This window comes from Vulpes vulpes, chromosome 5, assembly GCF_048418805.1.
Source record: "Vulpes vulpes isolate BD-2025 chromosome 5, VulVul3, whole genome shotgun sequence".
Lineage (NCBI taxonomy): Eukaryota > Metazoa > Chordata > Mammalia > Carnivora > Canidae > Vulpes > Vulpes vulpes.
Window position 1 is genome coordinate 122,465,053 of NC_132784.1, and position 25,290 is coordinate 122,490,342.

General features: G+C 36.4%; 1 protein-coding gene across 46 annotated transcripts in view; it reads left to right on the plus strand.

Moving 5' to 3' along the window:
• Positions 1-25,290, plus strand: part of MAGI2 (membrane associated guanylate kinase, WW and PDZ domain containing 2) — a 1,307,576-nt gene that overhangs the window by 1,058,032 nt on the left and 224,254 nt on the right. For all 46 annotated transcript variants that reach the window (XM_072759854.1, XM_072759849.1, XM_072759863.1 and 43 more), the window contains one exon: positions 16,443-17,081. In XM_072759854.1, coding sequence (XP_072615955.1) covers positions 16,443-17,081 — 639 coding nt within the window. The remainder of the gene's footprint in view (positions 1-16,442; positions 17,082-25,290) is intronic.

A 25,290-nucleotide genomic window follows, 5' to 3' on the forward strand; every position in this document is an offset into this window, starting at 1 on the left:
GGGGGCCTTTTTCAATAAAGAACTTCAGGACAAAGCACATGTTATTCTGTACGACAGTCTGTTAATTGTTTCCCAGAGAATAATAACAAGCTGTCCTTGAAAGGAATAGCTGGCAATGGAATTAGCTCTAGAGACTTTAAGACAGTATTTGCCAAGAAACAAGGTCAGTCTGATAATATGTCAAACATATCCTTTATTAACCTGAATAAATAAAATATACCTATAAATTATGTACTGCATGGTGGCTGAGTTGCCTGACCACTGCTTTAAAATGTCCTCATTAGCATGTCATGTCTGTAATAAATGATTTTAAATTTTATATTTCTCTGAAAGGATATTTTAAATTTTATGAATGCAACACCCTCTAGCTCACAGGGGAGAGAACAGTACTGCAGTTCTTTTACAAAATCGTGATCTAGCTTGAACTTTACTCAGATAATTGATTAAATCATGGATCAGAGTCTCCTATAGAATATATGTCTATCCCAAAGTGGTTATTGCAATAGTCCATAGCATCGGTAATAGGCCTAATAGTTCATAGCATCTGTAATAGGCCTAATAGCAATAAATCTTTTTCAGAAGAGTAACCCAGAAGACCTCAATTGAAGGGATATTTTAAAAGCCAGTGACTATTTAGTGTATTTAATTCACATTAGTAGACCATAAATAGGGGAAATTGATGAAAAATATAACCTTCTCTGTATGCTAAAACTCAGGAACAATTATTTTTCATCTTTCACCTGAAAATAACCAGGTGCTTAGCCCAAAGTTAAATAAATTTCTCAGCTGCACAGTGCAATGAATGTGCAACATTTAACAGATAAGTGAAATAAGATTGTGTCTAAAACACTGAGAGAATAAAAGAAGAATGCCAATATAAAATGCAGACATACACACGCCATATACAGCATAATGTATCACAACTTACCCACAAAGCCTTGGATTGGACAAACCAGTTGATCTTCTTGGGATGGCCATAACCATCCCCTAGGCAAATCATTCTTGACTCCTATCTAGACTAAATTATTCTGACGTGGTCTGTATCTTTATGTGTTTAACTGAGATATGTGATGCCACAATTTGAGTCGCTAGGAAAAATAATCCCATACCTGAAGAACTGCACTCAGCCCAAAGAATGTGATTTTGTGCAAGGTTTATGCTGTATTAAATAAGTAAAAGAGCAAAAGTCAACTAATAAAGTAGTGTGAGACCACTTCCCCTGCCCCAGTCACTGACCACCCACCCCGAACTTCATTGTCCTTCAATTGGAGCTTCCCTGGAAGACCCCTCCCTAGCTAACACCATTTCCCAAACTCACTGCACTTTTAGACAGCTCTCCTTTGGATAGCTCAGACTTTTTAAAGATATTGCATGGCTACAAATCTTTACCTTCAGCAAGTGTTCTTGATCCCTTACTCTGTATTGATGCTGTATTGGATGCCCACTAGATAAATGAGAAATAAGGATAGCTGTTTTCTACATTACCCCAAAGAGAAAGGATAAATATTTCTCTCTCTCTCTCTCTGTCTCTCTCTCTCTGTCTCTCTCTCTCTCTCTTAATTTTGTTTTGTTTGGTACTTTGGTGAGCACTGCTTATTTTTAATATTTCACTGAAATACTGAAAACAAATTATGCATTTATCATGATAACTCTATGCTCATTTTCTTGGCCAGCTGGAGTTATAGTTAATAGTTTTAAAGTTAGGGACTGTATCTTACTCATCTTTGTATCTGCTGGGTCCTTCCCAGAGCACATGGTAGGGACCCCATAAATACTTTTGCAAGCATACTAAAACATCAAAATTATTGTATTATGATTAAAAATACATTAGCCTAATGTGGGTTACACTGGTTAATCCATGCTGATTAAAAACTCTCATTAATAGTTAAATTAGTGAAAACAGAAGAACTAATTAATTGCTGCTTATTGAAAGCATTGAGGTTGAAAAATCATCTTAAATACAAAATCCATAGAGAAATAACAAAATTCAGGAAGTAAAAGCTTAGGAGCTAGGTCTCTATGGTCATGACTTCAAAATTTGTGTCTTCAGCCCCTCACCTCTGTTTGCCAGCCCCGCCCCCCAACTAGAGTTTACTGAATCATTCTTTCTCTCCTACCATGAATTTTCACTCATGCCAATGATATGATCACTTTCGCAGATAACAAAGATAACATTTTAAGTATTTTTCTAGTTTGTAAGGTATTGAAAATAAAGACGTATATTTCATATACACAGAATATACAAGGTAGGTCATAACTATGATAATCTTTTGCACATATTGAGTCAATCAACCACAGTTAGTAAAGTCACATTAAAAATAGTGTTAGTGGGCAGCCCGGGTGGCTCAGTGGGTTGCCTCCTGCCTTCGGCCCAGAGCCTGATCCTGGAGACCCGGGATTGAGTCCCACGTCGGGCTCCCTGCTTGGAGCCTGCTTGTGTCTCTGCCTCTCTCTCTGTCTCTCTGTCTCTCATGAATAAATAAATAAAATCTTTTTTAAAAATAGTGTTAGTGCATCTTTTCTGACTTAAAAAACATTAATAAAGAGTCTATGAGACTCTTTTGGCTGAATAAAGAAAAATATTTAATTAAGTGAAATAGGTACTGAAGTTTATTTTAGTATTTGCTTTGCCTTTACAAATAAAAAAAAAAATCTGCTTCTAAGCTTTAATCTTTCTTCACAAAGCAGGTAAATGCCTTGTCAGATTTAACATAATAATTGCGTATTTAGTAGGTGAATAAACTTAAGAACCTACAATCAAACCCATAGGGAAAATAAAACTAAGACAAAAATTAGATAAAAACAGTTCATAGAAAAAATATGTGAAATAGTTCTGATTTCTTATCCTTCCAGAGCCAAGTCTGAATTTTAATTAATATTTTTTTCCAATATCCTGACTTAAGAATTTTATGCTGATGGAATTATTGAAAGATTGACTAGCAGACTTTTGATGTAGTAATAAATATTTATGATCTCCTGACTATATTTTTATATTATTCATTGACTAAACCCTTAGATCTCTTGCTTCCATAGGCCAGTAATTATAGATATCAAGTGTGACTTTATGCTTTCTCTGTGTCAGTTTCCTGAGTAGAAGTCAAAATGGAAATGGTTTACAATTACATGCCTTCAACAATCATTGATTATTGTTTATGTAGAAAAGGTAGGATGTCTGTGTAACTGAAATGGAAAATACAACTTACAAAAAACAACAACTAAAGATGTTTCCTATATCCTAGACATTAGCTAATGAGCTAATTGCCCCTCCCATACTTGGGTCCATCCAAATCATCCACCCTGATTTTGGTTAATTGGGATACAGAATCCTGTTTCTAGTAGTTCTAACTTTTGGGATTTATGAAAGCCAGATTTTCAAAGCTTAAGCATCTCATAAAATACCTTACACTTTTTTTTGTTCTTTTCTTCCTGTATTTATTAGATGTTTATGACCTCAAAGGTATATATATTCCCAATGGTCCTCTTGTGTAGCTTGGTATTTTGTCTGTATTTCGTTTTGATTTACTTCCTTTATAGTTGGGCAGCTGACTGGGCCATTCAAATATAAATAATTCTATCACTGGGTGATTTCTTCATGTGGGCTACAAGTTGGGCATAAAAACTAGACTGGCGTGTCATCATAAAATGTCATGTGTGTTTACATTGTGCTATTCAGTTCAGTCAGTCAAAATGTGAAATTAGGTAAACAAAATTCCAAATGATTAACTTGTAGCCTAAGTCATAAGAAATGCCAGGGGCGCCCGGGTGTCTCAGCTGATTGAGCATCTCTGACTCTTGATTTCGGCTCATGTCTTGATCTCAGGCTCCTGGGATGGAGCCCCGTGGTGAGCCCCACCTAAGGCTCTCTGCTCAGTGGGGAATCACTGGTCTCCCTCTCCCTCTGCCCCTCCCACAGCACGCACACGTGCCCTATGTCTCTCTCTCTCTCTCTTTCAAATAAATAAAACAAATCTTTAAAAAGAAAGAAAGAAATGCCAAATAGAGAGATCAAATGAATCTTGAAATTTCATAAATTTATATAACCAAGCATGCATATAGTTAGCACACAGACCTGAAAGTACCCCAAGCACAGAGAGGGAGGCAGCTCTGCTACTTTGCAAATGTGGTACTTAGTATCTCTAAGCTAGGACCACTTCTACAAAATGAGGATAGTATATTCTCCATCAGGTTACCTCAAGGATTAAATGAGATTAAGTCTCTAAAGTGCTTGGCAGAGTTTTTGGCACACAGTTTTACTATCCTTAGCACAAAAATAGTAGCTATTATTAGCAAATTTGGTCATTGCTCTGTGACCTCCAAAAATGTATTTTTTTAATAGAAAGGATTTAATGGACTGTTTTTGCATTATCTAGACCAAAAAAATCAAGAGGCTATGTAAAACTTTTACTTTTCAGTTGATTAATCTGCGACTGTGTGGTTATAATTCTTGCATTTTACTGTGATTTGCAGGAACTTGAAATAAAGGGCTAATACTATAATTATAAAAGTATTACTAGATTTGAATTTAAAAAGAAATTTTTATTGTTTTTCACTTCATCATTAACTGTATTTGGCTGGAATGTAAAATGTATTGTAACCCTTAAGTGAGCAAAATAACAGAAACCTGGACCTATTCACGTAGATATATATTCAGTGGTGGTGGTGGAGAGAGAGACAGTTCAAATCTTTGGGGATTGGGGCACCTGAATGGCTCAGTCAGGTAAACGTCTGACTCTCGATTTCCACTCAGGTCAAGGTCCCAGGCCTTAGAATCAAGCCCTGGATCAAGCCTCAGGTCAGGCTTTGCACTCGGTAGGGAGTCTGCTTCTCTTCTTCTCTCCCTCTGTCCCTCCCCACCAACTCATGGGCTGTCAGGAGGACACACACTTTCTCTCTCTTTCTCTGAAATAAATAAATCTTTAAAAAAACAAAATAAAATCTTTGAGGGTGGTTCTCTGCTAACTTATTCCAATCATTTCAGTATGGTATAATAATTGTAACATTGGGAGCAGCAGGGGATTATATTGTTTTTCTCTGTGCCATTTGTCTGTTGTATCTGAGAATAGAATAATCTCCCATTATCTGCAGGGAAATTGCTGCACATTTTCCTGAAAGTCCTGGACTAGCGACATTATTCATCCCCAGAAGGATCTGTGTACAGTGTCTGGCATAGAGAGGGTCATGGAGAGGTACACACCCAATGGAGGAAGTCTTAATGTCTGATATTATAAAATAGCATATTGATTTCCCTTTCTTTCCACATAAATCAAAGAGATAGTAGGCATCTTTCTCTGGATTCCAAAATTTTAGTGCAGCCAAGACAAAATTTTTCTTCCCCTTTGCCATGTGTTGGAGGGATTTTTAATTGGCAATCTTTGGTGTATATGGCCCAATGAGCAGACTGACTTCTTGATACTGGTGTAAAATATTGCTCTTTCAGAAACTGAAATTGGAAAGAAAAGCATCCAAGTTTGAACGATCAAAGTCTGTCAGTGAAGACTCTCATCAGCCAAGTCTGTTTCCCTCTTCACAAGTTAGAAGGGCTCTCTCCTCAAGCCTTGGACCCGTGTGTGTGCAATATACAGTCCCATTTTTAGCATAGCACGTTTGTTCTTTCTGCCAGCCATTTTAGGAAGCTCAGCAACTTAACGCTGCACAGTTCAGAAGTCCATATGGGAGAAATATGCTGGCAGCCCTCGTTTCAGCAAGGCAGCAGGGGCTCTGCAATTTTTCACATGAGGGGAGTGAAGGAGTAGATCAACATAATCAAATGTTACAGTACCAGATAGGGATTGTTGATTGGCTTGCAATAGAAGCACCACGTTCCAGAAATACCGTAGAGGCTGGTAAAGATCTAGGGGTGAGAGCGCCTTGGCCAAATAGCCCCAACATAGACATCCCCCACCTTCAGTCTGGATGCTCAAGACAGCACCCAGCTCACCCTGGAGCAAATAGTCTATTTTTTTTTTCCAAAAGCAATTCAAGGGAACAACTTCACAGATTGTTATCTGGCATCTTGAAATAGGTTATCCCCCCACCCATGTCAATTTTACAGTCTCAGAAGCTAAATTCCACTTTCCTTTAACTAAAAAACACTGCTTCTACCTGTCTTAAAAGTGTGTATTGGCACGTGGGTCAGGTAGCAGACACTGGAAACCATTTGGCAGAAGGCAGCAGTCTGAAATGACTGAAATGCACGTACCAAGCCTGTTCGTGTCTCCTGGTTATTCATTTTTCTTGCTCAGTCAGAATGGCTGGCAATCCACAGTTGTGGGTTGAGTCAACTGTTGGAAAGCATGTCCATGCACAGTTCTGGGCTCCCCCCAGCCAGCTGTCCCCCATCATTTCACGGGAGGTTTTTATACCCATTTGATACTGTGTTGGAGTAAGGTCAGAAGATGGTGATGCTCATGCCACATGGGCCCATAGGAGCCATTCATGTAAAAAAGAATCATGCTCATTCAGTTAATGCTATTTGAAAATAAGAATGCAAGTAACTTACTATCCACATAAAATGACTCTTCCCTCCAAGGTACTTCTGTGGTTTGAATTTTCACAGGGTGTTGTGTGTGGTTGAGCATATTTGTGTGACACATTTGCCCTCATGGGTGTCTGTAACACATAGGAGAGGACCAAGAAACTACATTTTTATCTTGCTTTCATAAACTTTCATTTTGCCAAGGTTTCGGGTACATTTTTAATTCTTTTGTTTTTATTTTCTTCCAGTGAAATCATAAGTTCTCTTAGATGCAAGAACCATTTTCACTTTATAGGATCTCTCTGACAACATTTTTTTTGTTTGTTTAAAATTCATTACGTTGTTTTAGAGAAATGACAGATTCACTGACCATTTCATGTTACTGAATTAAAGTGAGCGAGCTATTTAGAAAGCCTCTGCTCTTTGGAGCTTTGCAAAAAACAGTCTTTTATGCTTTTTCTTTGTGGCATTACTTATAGTTTTAATCTGAAGTGTTGTTTCATTTTTGCCAAATCAGCAAATAATCAATGCCTTTAAATTCTCTTTTCTTTCTCCTCTCCAACAAAGTAAAATGCAAGTATTTAAATATATCTTACCACACAATGCCAAACACAAAGGAAATGTAAATAGATCGCTGGACTATTTCACATCTGCCAGTGAAAAATTGTTGGATGCGTGCTGATTAGGCATAATTTTTTTTTTAACCAAGCTTTTAATTAGACATCTGCACTGGGTCACACAAATGAAATTATAAAATGTGATTAAGAAGTCTTTCATTCTTGTGAGAAATAACGGGCTATGCCAACATCTTGGTATCCTTTCGCCCATAGTTATGGTGTTGGAATCACCCACTGCTTTTGTAGAAAATCAAGGAACTTTGGGCGAGGCTTGTCATTTACCTGTTTAATGGCAGGTAATGAAAATCAAGGAACTTTTGGGCTTAGAAGCTTGTCATTTACCTGTTTAATGGCACCACAAAGGTTTTCCATGCCTCATAGGAGAGCTTTCCACACTCCCACAGGATGTGGGTACTCTTAAAGCTGTATCTTAGACATGATGTTTTCTGATTTTTCCATTTGTCATGAACAGAAGCTAGACTAAGGAAAGTTGAAATGGCTTAGCCAAGATCCCACAGCTATTGAAACAATTTATACCAGAGCCAGTGTTTTGGGATGGTTACTGAGTTTTGTGGGTTGCAATGCCCTGTCACCTCTCTGTCTCAGCATTCTCAAAACCTTCTTCCAAGCATCCTGTTTTGGAGGACTGGTGAAGTTCACTGAGCTTCCCTCAGTGGATTCCCCTGTTCACAATGATTTGCTTCATGGCTTGCCTCCATTAATTTAACTCATCAAAAGAATGTTGTAGTTCGTCTCTCCGTTTTCCTATTCAGGAATTAAAGATATTTTGCCCACCGTTCCTATGATATGATATGAGGTACACAAAGGAGTCCTTGAGTCAGCATTGTGTCCTGGACTGTTTGAAATTCTCAACATTTGTGTGGCAGTCTTGAGCTTGGTTTTTAAATCTCACCTAATCATCAGTGTGACTTTAGAGAAGTTATGTAGCTTCTAGGCTTGCTTTTCATACATATAAAGTATAGGTCACAATGCCTATTGCGTAGAGATTAGGTAAGATGGGGTTTGTAAATGTCAGATGAATATTATATGTATTAAAATGGTAGTCACTATGGCCACAGATTATTCAAGGCGCTATTAATTTGGTTAAATGCACTGAAGAACTAAGCCGTCAGGAAGACGAACACACAGGGAGAAGTAATTAATAGACAACAATAAGAGGTGGCCAGAAAGATGGTCGGAAAGTGATACTGCTCTCCATGGGTAATTGGGAGTTTGTTAGGGACAAAGCATGGAAAGAATCAGGAGGCTGGCAAGGACAGAGTATGTACAGGGCTGTGGCTATGAGCCTGGACAACTGAAGCACAAACTAGTTTAAGAAGAGGCAGGAGATGATGAAAATATAGACTGAGAACCTTATACTCTGTGCTAGGCTATCTGGACTCCATCCTCTGTCTATGAAGAGGCACTGGCGGATGTTAAATAGAGAAAACATCAGCAAAATAGTATAGAAGATGAGTTGCCAGGGAAGCAGGTGGAGGCAGAGCCCAATGCTTTGCAGCAGTGGCACTAATGCCCTTGACCTGCAGAATATTAACACTCTCTTGGTTCCTGAGCCAATACTGACCGGAAGAGGGAATTTATTAAGAATCCCACGTACCCCTAGAGGTGTGTCTGGGATAAGATTCGGGAACTCCATAATCCCACGGAATCATGTCATATGTTAGGCTTCCCTTTCCTACTTTCCGTGTTTTTTCTACTATGACATCAGGAAGACCAGCTAAGAGACTCGCAGAAGTTCGTACAATATAGATGATAAAATTCTGACCCAGGTGATGGAAGTAGAAGAAAGGAAGGAACCAATTGCAGACATAGCTAAACAGTAGATCCAGACAAATTTTAACCTTTGTCTTAGTATTTCAGAGTGAAAAAACTACCTTAGAGATCATCTGATTCAGTCTTCTCTTTTTATCATGTGATGCCTTGTCATAGTAGTATTTGCATATAATAAATATTTGCTGAATAAATTAATGAATAAATGAAGGATAAGACCCAGAGATGGGTTGACACCATTGATTATTGACATATCTAGCATAAGCACATAAATCTCTTGATGCCTAAATCAGGGTTCTCTCAATATGCCACACTTGGTTTTATGGGTTATTTATTTATTTATTTATTTATTTTATGATAGTCACACAGAGAGAGAGAGAGAGGCAGAGACACAGGCAGAGGGAGAAGCAGGCTCCATGCACCGGGAGCCCGATGTGGGATTCGATCCCGGGTCTCCAGGATCGCGCCCTGGGCCAAAGGCAGGCGCCAAACCGCTGCGCCACCCAGGGATCCCCGGTTTTATGGGTTATTTTTAAGATTTTATTTATTTATCCATGAAAGACACAGGAAGAGAGGCAGAGACATAGGAAGAGGGAGAAGCAGGCTCCCTGCAGGGAGCCTGATGCAGGACTCAATCCTGGGACCCTGGGATCACACCCAGAGCCGAAGGCAGACACTCAACCACTGAGCCACCCAGGCTTCCCTGGTTTTACAATGTCAAAAAATAAAATAAAACATTATCAGAACCTTATTTTAGTGGCTCAGTTCCCTTCATTTTCATTCACAGTGTAACTCAAAATGTAGCATATCAAAATTAATAAACTAAGACTCTTCTGAGGAAGGCATTGTGTCCATCTCTTATACCTTCATAACCTAAGTATTTGTTTTTTGCATTTCTGCATAATGGGAGGATGTTTTTAGTAATGCCAACTGCAGGAAAGATGTTTAAAGTCAGGAGAACCGTGGAAGGTTCAGAATTTGCTAGGTGGAATCTCTTCCATTAATTGGCTGTTTTTAATAACTTTCACTCTAAAGAGACCATTGGGGAATTCTAGGAACTACTTTAAATTATTACAAGAGAATGATGTTTCTATTTTATGAGAACAGAAATAAAGGAAATAGTCTTGATTTTTAAGCAAAAAAAAATAGGTATAAGGAAATACTTTGGGGCAATAAACGACACAGAACCCTTTAACAGGTTCATCAAAAAACCTGAGAAAACAAGACAAAGGTCCATTTATTTCCTTGGGTATTTCCCTCCAGACCTTTGTCATTTTGTGACATCACTGAGCATATACCAAGAGCCACACATGTGGATATTCTAAATTCTACCTACTACCCCCACCGCGCTGCCACAGAGTTCAGACTATCCAATCTTTCCACCTTCAGCACATTGTATTTATATTCCAGAAAAGAATGAGGAATCCAAAGATACTTTCATGAGTCACTAGTCTTTCCTGCTAGGAAATAGCATATTCAGTTACTAGGATGAACATATCTGTCTTCTCAAAGCAAACTGCCAAGCAAGCAAACTGCCAAGTAATTTAATAAAATTCAGCAGTTTCCTTTTAAAAATTTGAACTATGTATTCTTTGTCATCTTTCATATATTTCTATTTTCCACTCATTATCGGTAATTTGTTTAAAAGTTTAATAGATGTATTTATAGATGTGACATTATGATAGTTCTGTACCATTTACAGAACATTTCATAGAGACCTCTTTTCTCCAGGGTAGGTACAACAGATGTCAGTTATCTCCATTTTGTAGATGAGGAAACTGATGTTGAATGACTTGCTCAAAGAGCAACCCACAGAGACTCACCTTCAATTCTGTTTGTCCATCTAACATACCACAATGATTCACTTTGGAGAATGAACTATATTGAGGGCAATTATTTTCAATTTACTTGAAGTACTGAATAACACACCCTCACAAGTACGTGCAAAAATTTATTATGTTGGGGGGGGGAGTTGTAGAATAAAATGAGAATGAATATTCAATATTATAATAAAATGTCCTACTACAACAAAATTATATATTATTATTATTATAAAAACACAAACACAAAAGATTCAGAAAGAATGACAGGTCAGTCAAATCTTATTGGCTAGAGAAGAATGTCAAAAAATAGTCATTTTTCAATATAGAGTTCATGTTATTGGTGGGATGGAAGTAGTGGGTGAAAATTTTTTTCTTTTAGCAAAAATTTCAGTGCTTTGGAGAAAACAGAGGTTAGAAACAATAAGGGCAGCAAAGTTAGCCATGAAATCTGTTCTAGTTTTTCTCTAAATCTTTCTATCCTTTATTCAAGATAAATTTATCCTGGATACCCAAAGAGTTCTAAACATAGTAATATTATTCTATTTATTTTGTGAGGAAATCTTGGAATAGGTAGAAAACTTCCACAAAGGAATGAAGTCAGAGAAGAATTAGTACTCACAAATAGGAGATACCAGCAATCGGAGCAGGAATAATGGAAGATATCTTTGAAAAAGTGAAGGAAAGGATGAATCAGGTGGGATGAAATTACACACAGAAAAGAATTCCCCTGAGGGAGGAGGAAGAGCAGAATTCAAGTAAAAGGCAAGGAGCAAGTTGTAAATTATGAACAGTAAAGACAGTGGCATCACAAGAATGGGATCTTATTGAGTGGTGGAGACAAAAATAAGTTGGAAAGCTTGCTGGTGAAGAGTGTTAACCGGTATGTCTAAAGATTGAGTAGTTTGAACTTACTGGAGGAGACTACAGGATGAGAATGGAATGTGAAGGAAGTTATTCTTGTCTGGTCCAAGATGGTGGTTAAGGAAGGTAGACAGCAGGTGGTAAGTGCCAGAGGCTAAAAAGGAAGCTTCTGTACACCACAGTGACTCAACGAATGTGGGAACAGAAGAAAGAGGCATAAAAATAACTGCATTTTAGGCAATGCTTTATGAAAAAGTACCCCATTTTATCCAAAATGATGAAGTACTCAAGAGGTATCCTGTAGTGTCTTTTGATTCCCATGACTGAGAGACCAGTTATCTTGGAACACGTGTTCATACAGGCCAGCAGTTTTCAACTTCTGCTTCATCAGACTGACTCTCCTTCACTTGCACTTTAAAAGCTCTTGATTGAGAATCAGGTCTTTATGAGACCAGCCCTGTTGGAGACATCAAGCTCATCAGTCACACCAAATTTGACCCATTGGCCCAAGGTCAGTAGCCCTAAAACATCTGGCCCCAACAGGGCCTGAAATGAGGGCCATATAGGAAACAATGTACCTTACAGGCAAGATGGCAATGAAAATATGTACTTGGCTTCTGAAAGAAATGCAGCATTTTATTTTTATGGAGAACCTTTCCTTGGTAAAATTAAAAGTGTTTTCACAAGCATGATCTCATTCTCACAGTAGCCATGTGAAAGAGGAAATGGAGGAGATATTTTAATTCCCATTTTATAAAAGAATAAATTGAGAGAGGGAAAGAGCAAGTCACTCTCTTCCCATTTCTCCCCCTTAAATAGGCTAGCAGGGCTTGAACTAGAGCCAGTTTTCCTAATGACGTCTCTTTCTGTGCTCTGAATCCAGTCTATCCCAGGACTTGGCATGGCACTGTTGGATAGCATGGACCAGGTGGCTCATATTTTTATTTCACAACATGTAAATGACATTCATACAGCGCAGTCAATAAATATCCTACCCAATTAGTTCTATCTGAACAGGCAAATGTTTGCTTACAAATCCATCTACAACAATTTGGCATGTCACAATGTCTAGGCATCTCTATACATTTTTTAGAGTGAGCAGTTGAGTACCGTCAAGCTGTTAGTTTTATCCTGTGATAACTGACCACTCATCTTTTCATTCAGAAAGCTTCTGCATAGCTCCATAAAGATAGCACTGTATCACTGCTTGCTTGATGACTTGAAAAATTGCTCTGAGTAGAAAATATCCATAAATTTTAAAAGGCAGTCTTACCAAGAACCACAAATAGTTCTCATTCTGTTTCTAAATAGCAAGATCACATTAAAACTCAAAAATAGATAACATTAATCACTATAATTCAAATAACTACTCTCTAGACCTGGCAGGGAACCTTGAGAGCTTAGTTCTTTTTTCCTATGAATTTCTGACATAGCGTGCTTGGGGATTGGGGGGAGTTCGTTAACAATGATTAAAGTTAGGGAATGCCTTAGGAGAAAATGGCATTTGTTACCTTCCTGTCTTTAATCTGCCCACTCAGAAACCCATACTCAGCCTTGATTATGATTGTGGTGGGAATATCTTGGTGGGACTGTCCTGATTTTATAAAAGGTATAACCAAGGACAGATAATAATTACTGAAATAGCAATCATCCTTTGCATAACAATTTGCAGCTTATAAACCCTGTCACCTGCATGATCTCATTTATTTCCCATAGAGTAATAAGTTGCTATTATTTTTGTTCCTTGTTACTTGTGAAGAATCTGAGTCACAGAAGATTAAAGTTAGCTTTGAAAGTCACACAGCTAGGAAGTGATAGAGCTGGAAATCAAACCAAAGTCTTCTGACACATTATCCCTATCCCGCATAATGTCAGCTATACCGTGCAGCCTCCCAAGCCTACCAAAGATGTTGGATCAAGAATGGAGGTGGGCAGAAAAGCAGTCAATGTGTTTACAAAATATAAAGGACTAACAAAATAGGAAAAAATGCGAAAATGAGACATACTAAAGAGGAAACCCAAATGGCCAATAAACATATGAAAACATGCTCACCCTCACTAGCAATCTGGGAAATGCAAATTAAAACCATGATCACACCCATTAGATCAATGAAAATTAAGTCTGAGAATGCCTAGTATTGTATCAGATAGGGAGCAATGAAAATTCTGATATACTAGAAATGGGAATGTAATTCGATTTGACCTATTTTGTCAGCCATTGGCCATTGCATAATAAAGCTGAAGAAGCCCGTGGTCTATGCCCAGAAATTCTATGCCAAGGTCCACACTTCAGAAAAGCTCTCCCATAAGTACACAGGGGCCATGGAAAGAGATTATTAGCAGAATTCTCATAACAGCCAAAAATTCACAAGAACCTGAGCCTCCATTAACACAAGAATGGATAAATATTAAGAAAATAGTGATATAGCCATCCAACAGACACTCTGTTGCAGTGAAAATTAATGAATTAAAGGTAAAGATATCAAATAGATAAATATCACAAATACATTTGGAAGAGAATTACAGAAGATTAGTATGTATACCTTACATGATTGTACAATGATTATAATGATTTTTAAATGTGCAAAACCATATTTGGGGGGATATTATTATTTAGGGATTAAGTGTTATTTGGGGACATATTTAACGGTACCTGGATATGTCATAAAAATGTAAAGTGCATGTGAATAATGTAGGGTAGTGATTACCTTTGGAGAGGTCAGTAGGAGGGAGGTGCTACCTGAAGAATCACAACCAGTATGTGCAATTTTCTCATCATTGAGTTGGACACTGGTACACAGTATTTATTATTCTTTCAACCTTGTAATGTGTAAAATAGATGATCATAACTTTAGAAATAGAAGAGGCAAGAAGAGAAGGAAAAAAGTTTGTCTGAATCAGATGCTTCTCTGGGACTCTCAGAAGACCAGACCATTTGAAAATAATGCCAAAAAATATTGTTTTTCAGAGTTTTTATTTTATAATGAATAATTAACATTCAGGGCATTTTTAATATTATAAAGTCAACTTCTAACCAGTGGACTTCTATAACTCGAAAGAGTCTCCATTTGCCCTGGTCTAATGATGAATCATAGTAGCAAAGAAAGGATGCTCATCCCAACTCAGCCCTAACTCCTGCTCCAAAATCCCTGCGTTACACCAGCACCCTTTCTGATACACATAACTGAAGTGTGAAGTTCCATCCAAGCAATCACAGAGTCTATGACATTTCTTAGAATCACACTTAACCTGGATCCCAGAAAATGTTTGTTTGGCTTATTCTGTCTTTACATCTTTAGCACTTTCAAGCAGGTCTCTAGCATTTGGGTAGAGTGAGTGTTAACCAGTCCGTGTTGTTGAGAGTATCTTACTCAGGAATGTTTTATTCATAGAATTATTTATTTTAGAATGCATACAGTGGAGTGATCATTTTATATCAGACACCTAAGAAAAGCTAGAAACGTATTTAACTCTGAAAGTTCAACTCTGTTTTTGCATTTTTGATGTTTGCAATTTTATGGGCAAGGATGTCTCAGAATGAGATCCCTAGCCATGTACACTACCCATTTCAGAATTATGCTGATAAATTAATGTCTGTTGAGTTACTTATTTGACAGTCTGTGAAAATATGTCTTTCCCTCATATATTCCTCAGAGTAGTCAGGCACAATCTCAGTTTGCAAATTTAATTTTCAAATATTATGGTTTTTGAGAATAAAAATATTGATCCATAATATAACAGTTCTCTAAAAATAAAACTGTTATTCATAGATAATTGAAATTTTTAAACAATTGTCTCAAACAAGCATGTTTTCCTGCATCTTAAAAAGAAAATGTTGTTTTTCAGAGTTTTTATTTTATAATGAATAATTAACATTTAGGGCATTTTTAATATTATAAAGTCAACTTCTAACCAGTGGACTTCCATAACTCTATGATAATTCATTAGGGAGAGAGGACAAATGCCTTTTTTAAATGATCTACAGAATTATTAATTAATCTACAATCAGAGAATGAGTCTATGGCAGCCTCCTATTTGAAAACCAGGGTCCCAAATCCCCTCCATCCTATTTTAGCAATAGTAATAATAATAGTGGTCCACAAATATTGGACACTCACCATGTTTCAGGCACTATGCCAAACACTTTTCCTGTATTATTTTATTTCATCCTCACAACAGCATTACAAATGAGGAACTGTGACTCAAAGCAGGTAAGTCATTTGCCCAAATCAACATATCTGTTAAGTAGTAGGTAGAGCCAAGATATGGACTCAGATCCTAATCCCAGAATCTGTGCTCTTGGCCTTTGTTTGTGTATACACAGAAACTTTGTAATTACATCTTGCCGTAGATGGAGAAAATAAGTGGGCAAAATATTTTCCTCTTCCATAAAAAAGAAAAATAGCAGTTGACTCAGTCAAGCTATACAAAAAAAAAAGTATACCAGGGCTTTCTAAATTTTCACCCAAGACTTATGACCACCACTTCTCAATAGTTTGAAAATTCTATTGACTGAATTGCACTGAAGATGGAAATGAAGATGAAAAAGAAGCATAGAATATATGCTTCCTCAAGGTACAAATTCTTCTAGACTTTTCTTCCTGAGCCTTTCTTTTTGAACACAAAGATGCTTCTGAACTCCAAGAATGAATACATAGCATTTTTTTTCATCATTTGATCATTGTATTTGTTGGCAGACCTGTTGTAACCTTGAGTCACCTACAGCGAATTTAAATATTATTCTAATTGATTTTCTCACTGCTTACTGAGAAACCGAGTGCCTCTTATACTAGTCTCATAAATAATTCCATTTCTCTGTGTCAACTTTAATTGAACTTACCTCATGTTGTCAATCTCTTTCTTTTTTCCTTGCAGGTGATGTCATTGTCTATATTAATGAAGTTTGTGTCCTTGGACACACTCATGCAGATGTAGTCAAACTTTTCCAGTCTGTTCCTATTGGTCAGAGTGTCAACCTGGTGTTGTGTCGTGGCTACCCTTTGCCCTTTGATCCTGAGGATCCTGCTAACAGCATGGTGCCACCCCTTGCAATAATGGAGAGGCCACCTCCGGTGATGGTCAATGGAAGACATAACTATGAAACATATTTGGAATACATTTCTCGGACCTCACAGTCGGTTCCGGATATAACAGATCGACCGCCTCATTCTTTGCACTCAATGCCAGCTGATGGTCAATTAGATGGCACGTATCCACCACCTGTCCATGACGACAATGTGTCTATGGCTTCATCTGGGGCCACCCAAGCTGAACTTATGACCTTAACCATTGTGAAAGGTGCCCAGGGCTTTGGCTTCACTATTGCCGACAGTCCTACAGGACAGCGGGTGAAACAAATACTTGACATTCAGGGATGCCCTGGCCTGTGTGAAGGTGACCTCATTGTTGAGATCAACCAGCAGAATGTACAGAACCTGAGCCATACAGAAGTAGTGGATATACTTAAGGACTGTCCCATTGGAAGTGAGACTTCTTTGATTATCCATCGAGGAGGTAAGATAAACACTGACTCAGCAATAAAATACACAGGTAAAATAGTAAGACCCTTACAATAATATCATAAAAATAGAAGTTTCCCTGGAGTTGAATGAAATCATACTTTAAAAAATAAAGGTCAATGAATAAGAGAGAAATGCAAGAGTCCAGAAAACTGTGGGTTTTTTTTTAAATTTTGAAAATATGTATTTTCCTATCTTTTATTAAACACAAGAAAAGTGGTGCTTACACATTTATCTTAGTATGAACTTGGAGGGTAACACCTGAATCCCTAAATGTGAGTGGGTTATATTCTAAAAGTTCACTAACGTATACCAGTCGTAGAGATCTCAAACTGGTTTTCCATTGACTTAATTAAGAAATCTGATTCTTCCAATCGAATCAATGCTCTGTGTTGTGCTTGGAACTCCAGGCTAGCAGGTGGGAGCTGGTTCAGCCCTTTGCAAGTTCAAATATAATCTTGATAATCCCCCTGAGGACCTTGGGGAACTGGTTGCCACAGAAAAATCTTTACGTAGAGTTGTGAATTGGGATGCTGAGGACATTTCTTCCACTACCAGCAATAATTACTCTTGGTGACTTCCATGATTTGAGCAGAAAATTACGGAACAGGTTGGGGCTGAAGTTCAGCGGGGTGTCCTTGGTGAACCATGGAAATCGGAGCAGTGAGGAGTGTGGTAGTAATCTGAGCCCTGGGTGTTTCTTCCCTCCTACCTTCTGGGGAAGTGAATGGGGCAAGCTGAAAACCCCTCCTTCATTTCTGTGCTACTCTGCTCTTAACTATCAGTGACACTAGGGAGAGAAAGGAGGGAAGGGCCACAGATAGGATGGATACTTGAAAATAGATATAAAGGAAAAGGCTCAGGCTAAGTCCTGGTTTTCCACTTGCCAGTTCTGGGACTTGGGACACTTGGAGTCCAGGAGCCTCAGAAGCCTCGTCTGTTATATTGGGATGATCCTATTACCTAACCTGGTGGTCCTGTTCTTCATATCGAACAGCCCACAGTAGGTGTTCGTTAAATGTGTGTTGAGTGTAAATGAAGCCACAGCAAGGGTGGTTCGGAAGGAGCAGCACTGCAAGGAACGCATGCGTGAAGAACACACGTGTGGCAAACATATGTGATTGTCTATTCAGAGCACTAAACACAGCATGAAAGCCCTGTTGGTTTGAAATGCAAATGAAAGCAGTGAAAGCTTGAAAGAAGCACCTTTTATGATTTCCTTGACCCTCCCTGCAGGTGTTTCCACTTCGAGGAAATATTTACATTATTGATTCCTTGTGTGAAAATGGACATCAAATACTAGGCATTTCTGAGCAACGCTCTACAAAGCATTATGTTTCTATATTAAAAAGGGAAAATCTGAGGGCAGAAGTCTTAAATTTGACCTTCTTAAGGCGTCATTACAAAATAGCACTTGAATCTTTATAATTAAATATTGACAGTGTATTTTAATTTCTCCCATTGTTTGTGTAAGATTAAAATAAATATTCTTAATTAAAGCCATCTCTTCATAGCATGCAACTGAAAAGCAAATCTTTGTAACAGGTTCTTGATATTAAAAGGTATACTGAAAAGCACTGTTCAGTATATCCACTGTATGATTCATAGAAACAAGTTCGAATACATATCATATATAATGGCTTTTTTTAAGGCGTGGCATAGCAGAAAAATTATTTTTAAATCACTTATATAATTGTATGTATATTTATATATGTATATATTTTTATGTTTATATATTTTTATATATTTATATTTATATATGAATGCCCACTATCCACTAGACCACTCTATTCTTGCTCTTTTTTTTTCCCTCTACTTTCCCCACCTCTCATTTAATCCTCCAGTATGTTACATTTTGTTTGCATTTTGCTTGTGTTTGGGGGTAAGGAATTGGTGTTTATTTTGTAGCTAGTATAGACTACAGAATCTGGTACCCCGTAATGCTTAAAGTGCTTCTGGTCAAAAACTTCTCATGTTTCCCCAAATTCCCACAATTTGCACTCATCTCTCTGAAATTATAAGGATCTAATATCATGTTTTGGGGATGAAATTTGCTTTATCTTATTATAGGCTACTCATAAGTGCTTAGAGCCTCATTTACATAAGTATAGACCTTCAGGAGCAGATTCACATGCCTGGGTCCTTATGTCAGAATTGTGGTTGGTTGTTTTAGTTATTTACTAGGATTTTTAGTTTTTAAAGCAATAATATACATGGTTTAATTTAATTTTTTAAAACAGTATCAGAAGGTATACAATGAAAAATAATTCTCTTGCCTGTCCCAGACTTTCAGTCCTTTTCTCAGAGGCAAACTTGTTTTTTGAATATATATATTTCCAGAACTGTTGTGGTCTTAACTAGCACAAATGAATAAATGTAGTATGTTTACTATAAATGATATGATATTATACATACTTATGTCTTGCTCTAAATATCTTGGTTATTAGGGTATATTTCATTTTTTAACACACACCATTGTGGCATAACTTCTATAATATAAAATTCACCCACTTAAAGTGTATACATCAATAAATTTCACTAAAATGATATTTTTGTGTAACAGTCACCATAATCCTTAGAACATCCATCGTCTCAAGTTCCCTCAGCCCCAGAAAATCACTAATTATGCTTTCTGGATAGTTTTTTTTTTTGGATAGTTTTGCATTTCTGGAAAATTTTATATGTGGAATCATACAGGTGCACCGGAGCAGCACAGTAGGTTAAACAGCCGACTCTTGGCTTTGGTTCAGGTCGTAATCTCATCATGGTCCTGAGATCAAGGCCACATAACGCTCTGTGTGCAGCATGGTGTCTACTTGAGATTCTCTCTCTCTGCCCCTCCTGCTGATGTGTGCACTCTCCCTCTGAAATAAATCCTTAACTAACTAACCAGATAAATGGAATCATACAGTATATAGCCTTTTACATGGCATAATGGTCCTGTGATGGGACCATTATGGTCCTGATGCTGGGGCATGTGTGAGTAGTTTGTTTCTTTACCGCTGAGTAGTTAGTATTCCATGTATGGATTTACCACATTTTTTAATCCATTCCTAAAATGACGGACATTAGAGTTGTTTTCAGTTATCGACATTCATAAATGATGTTGCTGTGAACACTTAGATGTGTTTGTGCGTGCATATATTTTCATTTTTCTTGAGAAGATACCTAGAAGTGATACTGCTGGGTTATATGGCAAATATATATTAAAATTGTTAAGAAATTGCCAGAATGGTTTCCAAAATGACTATACCATTTTACATTCCCACTAGTAATGTATGAGGTTTTGTTTCTGCCCATTGTTGCCCTTAGTTGTTATAGTCAGTCTTTTTGATTAGTCATTCTAGTGTCTGTATAATGATACCTTTTTTGTGATTTTAATTTACATTTCTCTGTGTTTTTATGTGTTTACCACATTTATTTCCATGTGTTTATTAGCATTCATATATCTTCTTTGATGGCATGACTACTCAATATTTTGCCCATCTCAATATTTATTGGGCTATTTATCTTCTTATTAAGTTGTAAAAGTTCTTTCTGTATTCTGATTACACATCTTTTATAAGATATATGGTTTGCAAATATTTTCTCTCAGCCTGTGGCTTGTCTTTTCATTTTCTTAATGGTTTCTTTTGAAGCATGAGAGTTTTTAATTTTGATGAAGTCTAATTTATCAGTGTTTTCCTACATGGATTATCATTTCAGTATTGTATCTATGAATTCACTGCCTGACCCGAGGTCACAAAATTTTTCCTGCTTTCTTTTAGAAGTTGTATAGTTTCAGCTCCTGCATTTAGATCTATAAACCATTTTAAGATCATGTTTGTGCATAGTATGAGGTAAGGGTCTAAATGCATTTTGTTGCATATGGATATTTAATTGTTTTAGAACTATTTGTTGAAAAAAATTATCCTTTCCTCTTGGATTGCCTTGATACTTTAATACAAAATGAACTATCATGAATGTGAGGGTTTTTTTCTCGACTCTACTCTGTTCCGTTGCTCTATATGTTTATCCTTATGGTAATGCCATACTTTTTAGATTATTTTAGCTTTATATTAAGTCTTGAAATCAGGTAGTGTGAATCCTCTTTTTCTTCTTTTTCACAATTATTTTGGCTGTTCTAGATTCCTTCCATTTTATGTAAATTTTGGGATCATCCTTTTTATTTTATTTTATTTGTTTTAAATAAAAGGGTTGTGGATATTTTGGTATTGCTCCAAATATGTAGAACAATTTGTGAGTAATTGCCAACCTAACACTGAATCTCTGGATTCATAAATATGGTATATCTCTTCATTTATTTGAGTCTCCTTTAATTTTTTTCAGCAATGGTTTATAGTCTTCAATGTGCAGATCTTATGCTACTTCTGTTAAGCTTACTTATTCCCAGCTATTTGATTCTTTTTGACATTATTGTAAGTTGAATTATTTTCTTACTGCCATTTTCAGATTGTTAGTTGCTAATAGAAAGAAATACATTTGATTTTGTTTTGGATCTCATACATTACAACCCTGTTTCACTCACTTATGGAGGTTTTTTTTATAAATTTCATAAGACTGTCTACTTAGACATGGTCCTGATGCTGGGGTATGTGTGTGGTCTGATGGTACAGTTTGATTTCCTCCTTTCCAATTGGTATGCCTTTGGTTCATCTATCTTGCCTCATTACACTAGCTACAACCTCCACTATGATGTTTCATGGAAATGATTATGAGCAGACATTGTTGCCTTATTGTCCGTTTTAGGGGGGAAACATTAATCTTTCACCATTAAGTATGATTATAGGTGTAGGTTTTTTATATGCCCTTTACCAGGTTGAGAAAGTTCCTATCCTTAGTTTGTTGAGAATTTTAATAATCAATGTATTTTGGCTTTAAACGAAATGGTTTTTTTTTCCTGAAACTATTGAGATGATCATGTGGGTTTTTTTTTTTTACCTTTTATTAATACAGTGTTATACATTACATGATTTTTAAATTTTTTTATGGGAGGAGGGCCATAGGAAGAGGGGGCAAGAGAGAGTCTGCTTGAAGATGTAGGCTAGGTGTGGAGCCCACGTGCAGCTCGATCTCTCAACCCTGAGATCATGACCTGAGCCGAAATCAAGAGTCGGATGCCTAACCAACTGAGCCACCCAGACACCACTACATGATTTTTAGATGTTGAACTAATTTTTGCATTCTGGGATAACAGCATTTGCGTATAATTCTTTTTGTATGTTGCAGATTTTTGTTTGCAAGAATTTTTTAACCTACTTGGGGATAGGTTTTCTTTCATTTTCTTTCATGTGATGTCATTATCTGGCTTTTGTGTCAGGATAATCCTCGCTTTTTCACATGAGTTGCAGAGTGTTCCTTCTCCTTTTTTCTGAAAGAGTTTGTGTTGGACCGATATTAAGTCTTCCATAAAAGTTTGATAGAATTCACTAGTAAAGCCATCTGTGCTTGGTTTTTATTTGTAGAAATATTACTGTTTACTAATTAAATGTATTTTCTTGATATAGGCCTATTCCAATTTTCCAATCTTCTTCAATCAGTTTTTGGTAATTTCTTTATTTCTAGGAATTTTTACAATTCATCTAAGTTGTCAAATTTGTCAGCGTAAAGTTTTTAACAAAATTTCATAAAATTGATTCCTAAAAGCCAGCTTTTAGGTTCATTGTTTTTCTATTTTCTATTTCAACATGTTCCACTCCAACCTTTATAATTTCCTCTCTTGGGGATCCCTGGGTGGCTCAGCGGTTTGGCACCTGCCTTTGGCCCAGGGCATGATCCCGGAGTCCCGGGATCAAGTCCCACGTCGGGCTCCTGGCATGGAGCCCGCTTCTCCCTCTGCCTGTGTCTCTGCCTCTCTCTCCTCTCTCTGTGACTATCATGAATAAATAATAAAAAAGAAATTAAAAAAATTTATAATTTCCTCTCTTCTACTTGCTTCGTGATTGATTTACTTTGCCTTTCTGTCTTCAAGCTTAGATTAATGATTCTAGTCCTCTCTTTCTAATAAAAGTATTAAAGCTATAAATTTCACAGTAAGTACTTCTTTAGCTTAATTTCATAAATTTTGCTATGCTATGTTTTCTTATTCATCCAGTTCAAGGTATTTTTTTGTTTCCCTTATGATTTCTTTTTTTATGCATAGGGGGTTACTTAGAAATGTGTTATTTTTCAAACATTTAGGATTTCCTGATTCTTTTCTGTGAATTTCTAATAATCTCTCATTGGAGAAGAATATATGTTATTTTATTTCAGTCCTTTTCAATGTGTTAAGACTTGTATCATGGCCTAGTTCCTTGCTTTTTTTAACCTAAAAATCTATCTTAGAGGGCTTAACATATTAGTTCAAATATATACCTCATTATTTTTAATAACATGTTTAATTAGATACCCACTAATGGATATTTTGCTTACTTTTATCTTTTTCTGTTATAAAAAAATAATTCATGTGTCTTTGCACATCTCTCTCTGCATGAGAGAATAAATCTAGAGTGCAGATTTATTCTTTCTTTTAACAAATATTTCTTCAGTGCCTACTATGTACTGGGCACTTTTTTGGCACTGGAGATAAAACAATAAACACAGCCAACCACAGTCTTTTAATCGTAGAGTTGACATTCCATTGGAGGGAGACAAATGAAAAATAAATGCCACGTAAATATGCTACTGAGTTATTTTAACTGTTTCTCATATATCTTTCTGTTCATTTCATGGAATTTGGAAGCATACAATCACACACTTACAAATAACAATCACTTTGCCTTCTCCTTTCCTATTTGCATACCTCTGATTTGTGTTATTTAATACATATGACTGTTATTTCATGAATACTGTTGATTAACAGTGGGAATTATGGAAATTCCTATCTTATTCCTGTCTTAAATGGAAGCTGTCTCATTTTACACAGTTAATACATTTTTACTTGAGATGAATATTTACCATGTAAAGGAAATAGCCCCTCAATTCCTATTTCATTAAGAATCTTTTATCAAAAATGGGTAACGAATTTTACTAAAAACCAAAAAAGGCAACTACAGAGATGATCAATATTTTCCCCTTTGATTTATCATTATGATGAATTGAATTAAGAGATTTATTGTTATTGAACTATCCTTCCATTTTATGCTTACAATGTGCCCTAGATTCTATTTCTTCATATATAACTTTGCACCAACATTCAGATATGAGATTGATCTGAAGATTTCTTTTTTGAGTTCTGTTTTGTCTTGGCTTTTTACTGCTACAGTTGGCTATCAAAGTGATGCTTGTGTCATAAAAGCAATCAATAACTACTTCTGTCTCTGCCTTAAAAAATTTAAGTAACAGTGAGTAATATCTGTTCTTTGAAGAGATACACCTTTGAAATGATCAAGTTCTGGTGGGTTGGCTTTTGTGTTCAAACTAGTTTGGTAAAGGAGAGTGATAACTTTTACAACTTTCTCAAATTCTTCCATAGTAATTAATTTTAGAGTTTCTATCTTGAATGGACTCAGTTTTTATAATTTGTATCATCCTACAAAATTGCCTCTTTTACTCATGTTTTTAAAAGTGTTTAAATAGAATTGAATTGGGTATTTTCTAATTTTGTCTTCTATTGTCCACTTTACCTAAGAGTATTTCTATTATTCTCATTTCTTATTGGTGTTATTTTCTTGATAAGTTTGGCTAACACTTTTTCTATATTAATGGCTCAAGAAATATATAGTTTATTTATAAATAATGTGTTAGTTGATGCTCTATCTAGTGTGGTATATATAGGGAATCATTATACTCTCTGCCCAAGGAAGCTGTTATTTGATGTCTGGAATAAAACAATTCCAGAGTGATTATAATCAATCCTTATCATGTATTGTACTCATATTTATATTAAAATGCACAAAATCCCCTACTTAATTTGTGAACCTCCCATAAATTGCAGCTGATCAATATTTGAAAAATTCCTTTCCTATCTCTGGAAAACATGATCCAAAGGTTTTCACTAGATCAGAATATTCTCTTCAAATGCTAACAATGTAATAATTAATTAGTGTCAGTAATGTGCATCTTCTCTTTCTCTTACATTCAAGCAGAATTCAGTGTATTTGAGAGGCAGCATACACTATATCAGACCTGTGTTTGAGGGCAAAACATAAAAATTAGGGACACAGAGAATTGTGTCTCAGTAGACAAAACCTTCTTTAAATTCTTTAAATTTTCAAAAGCCAAAA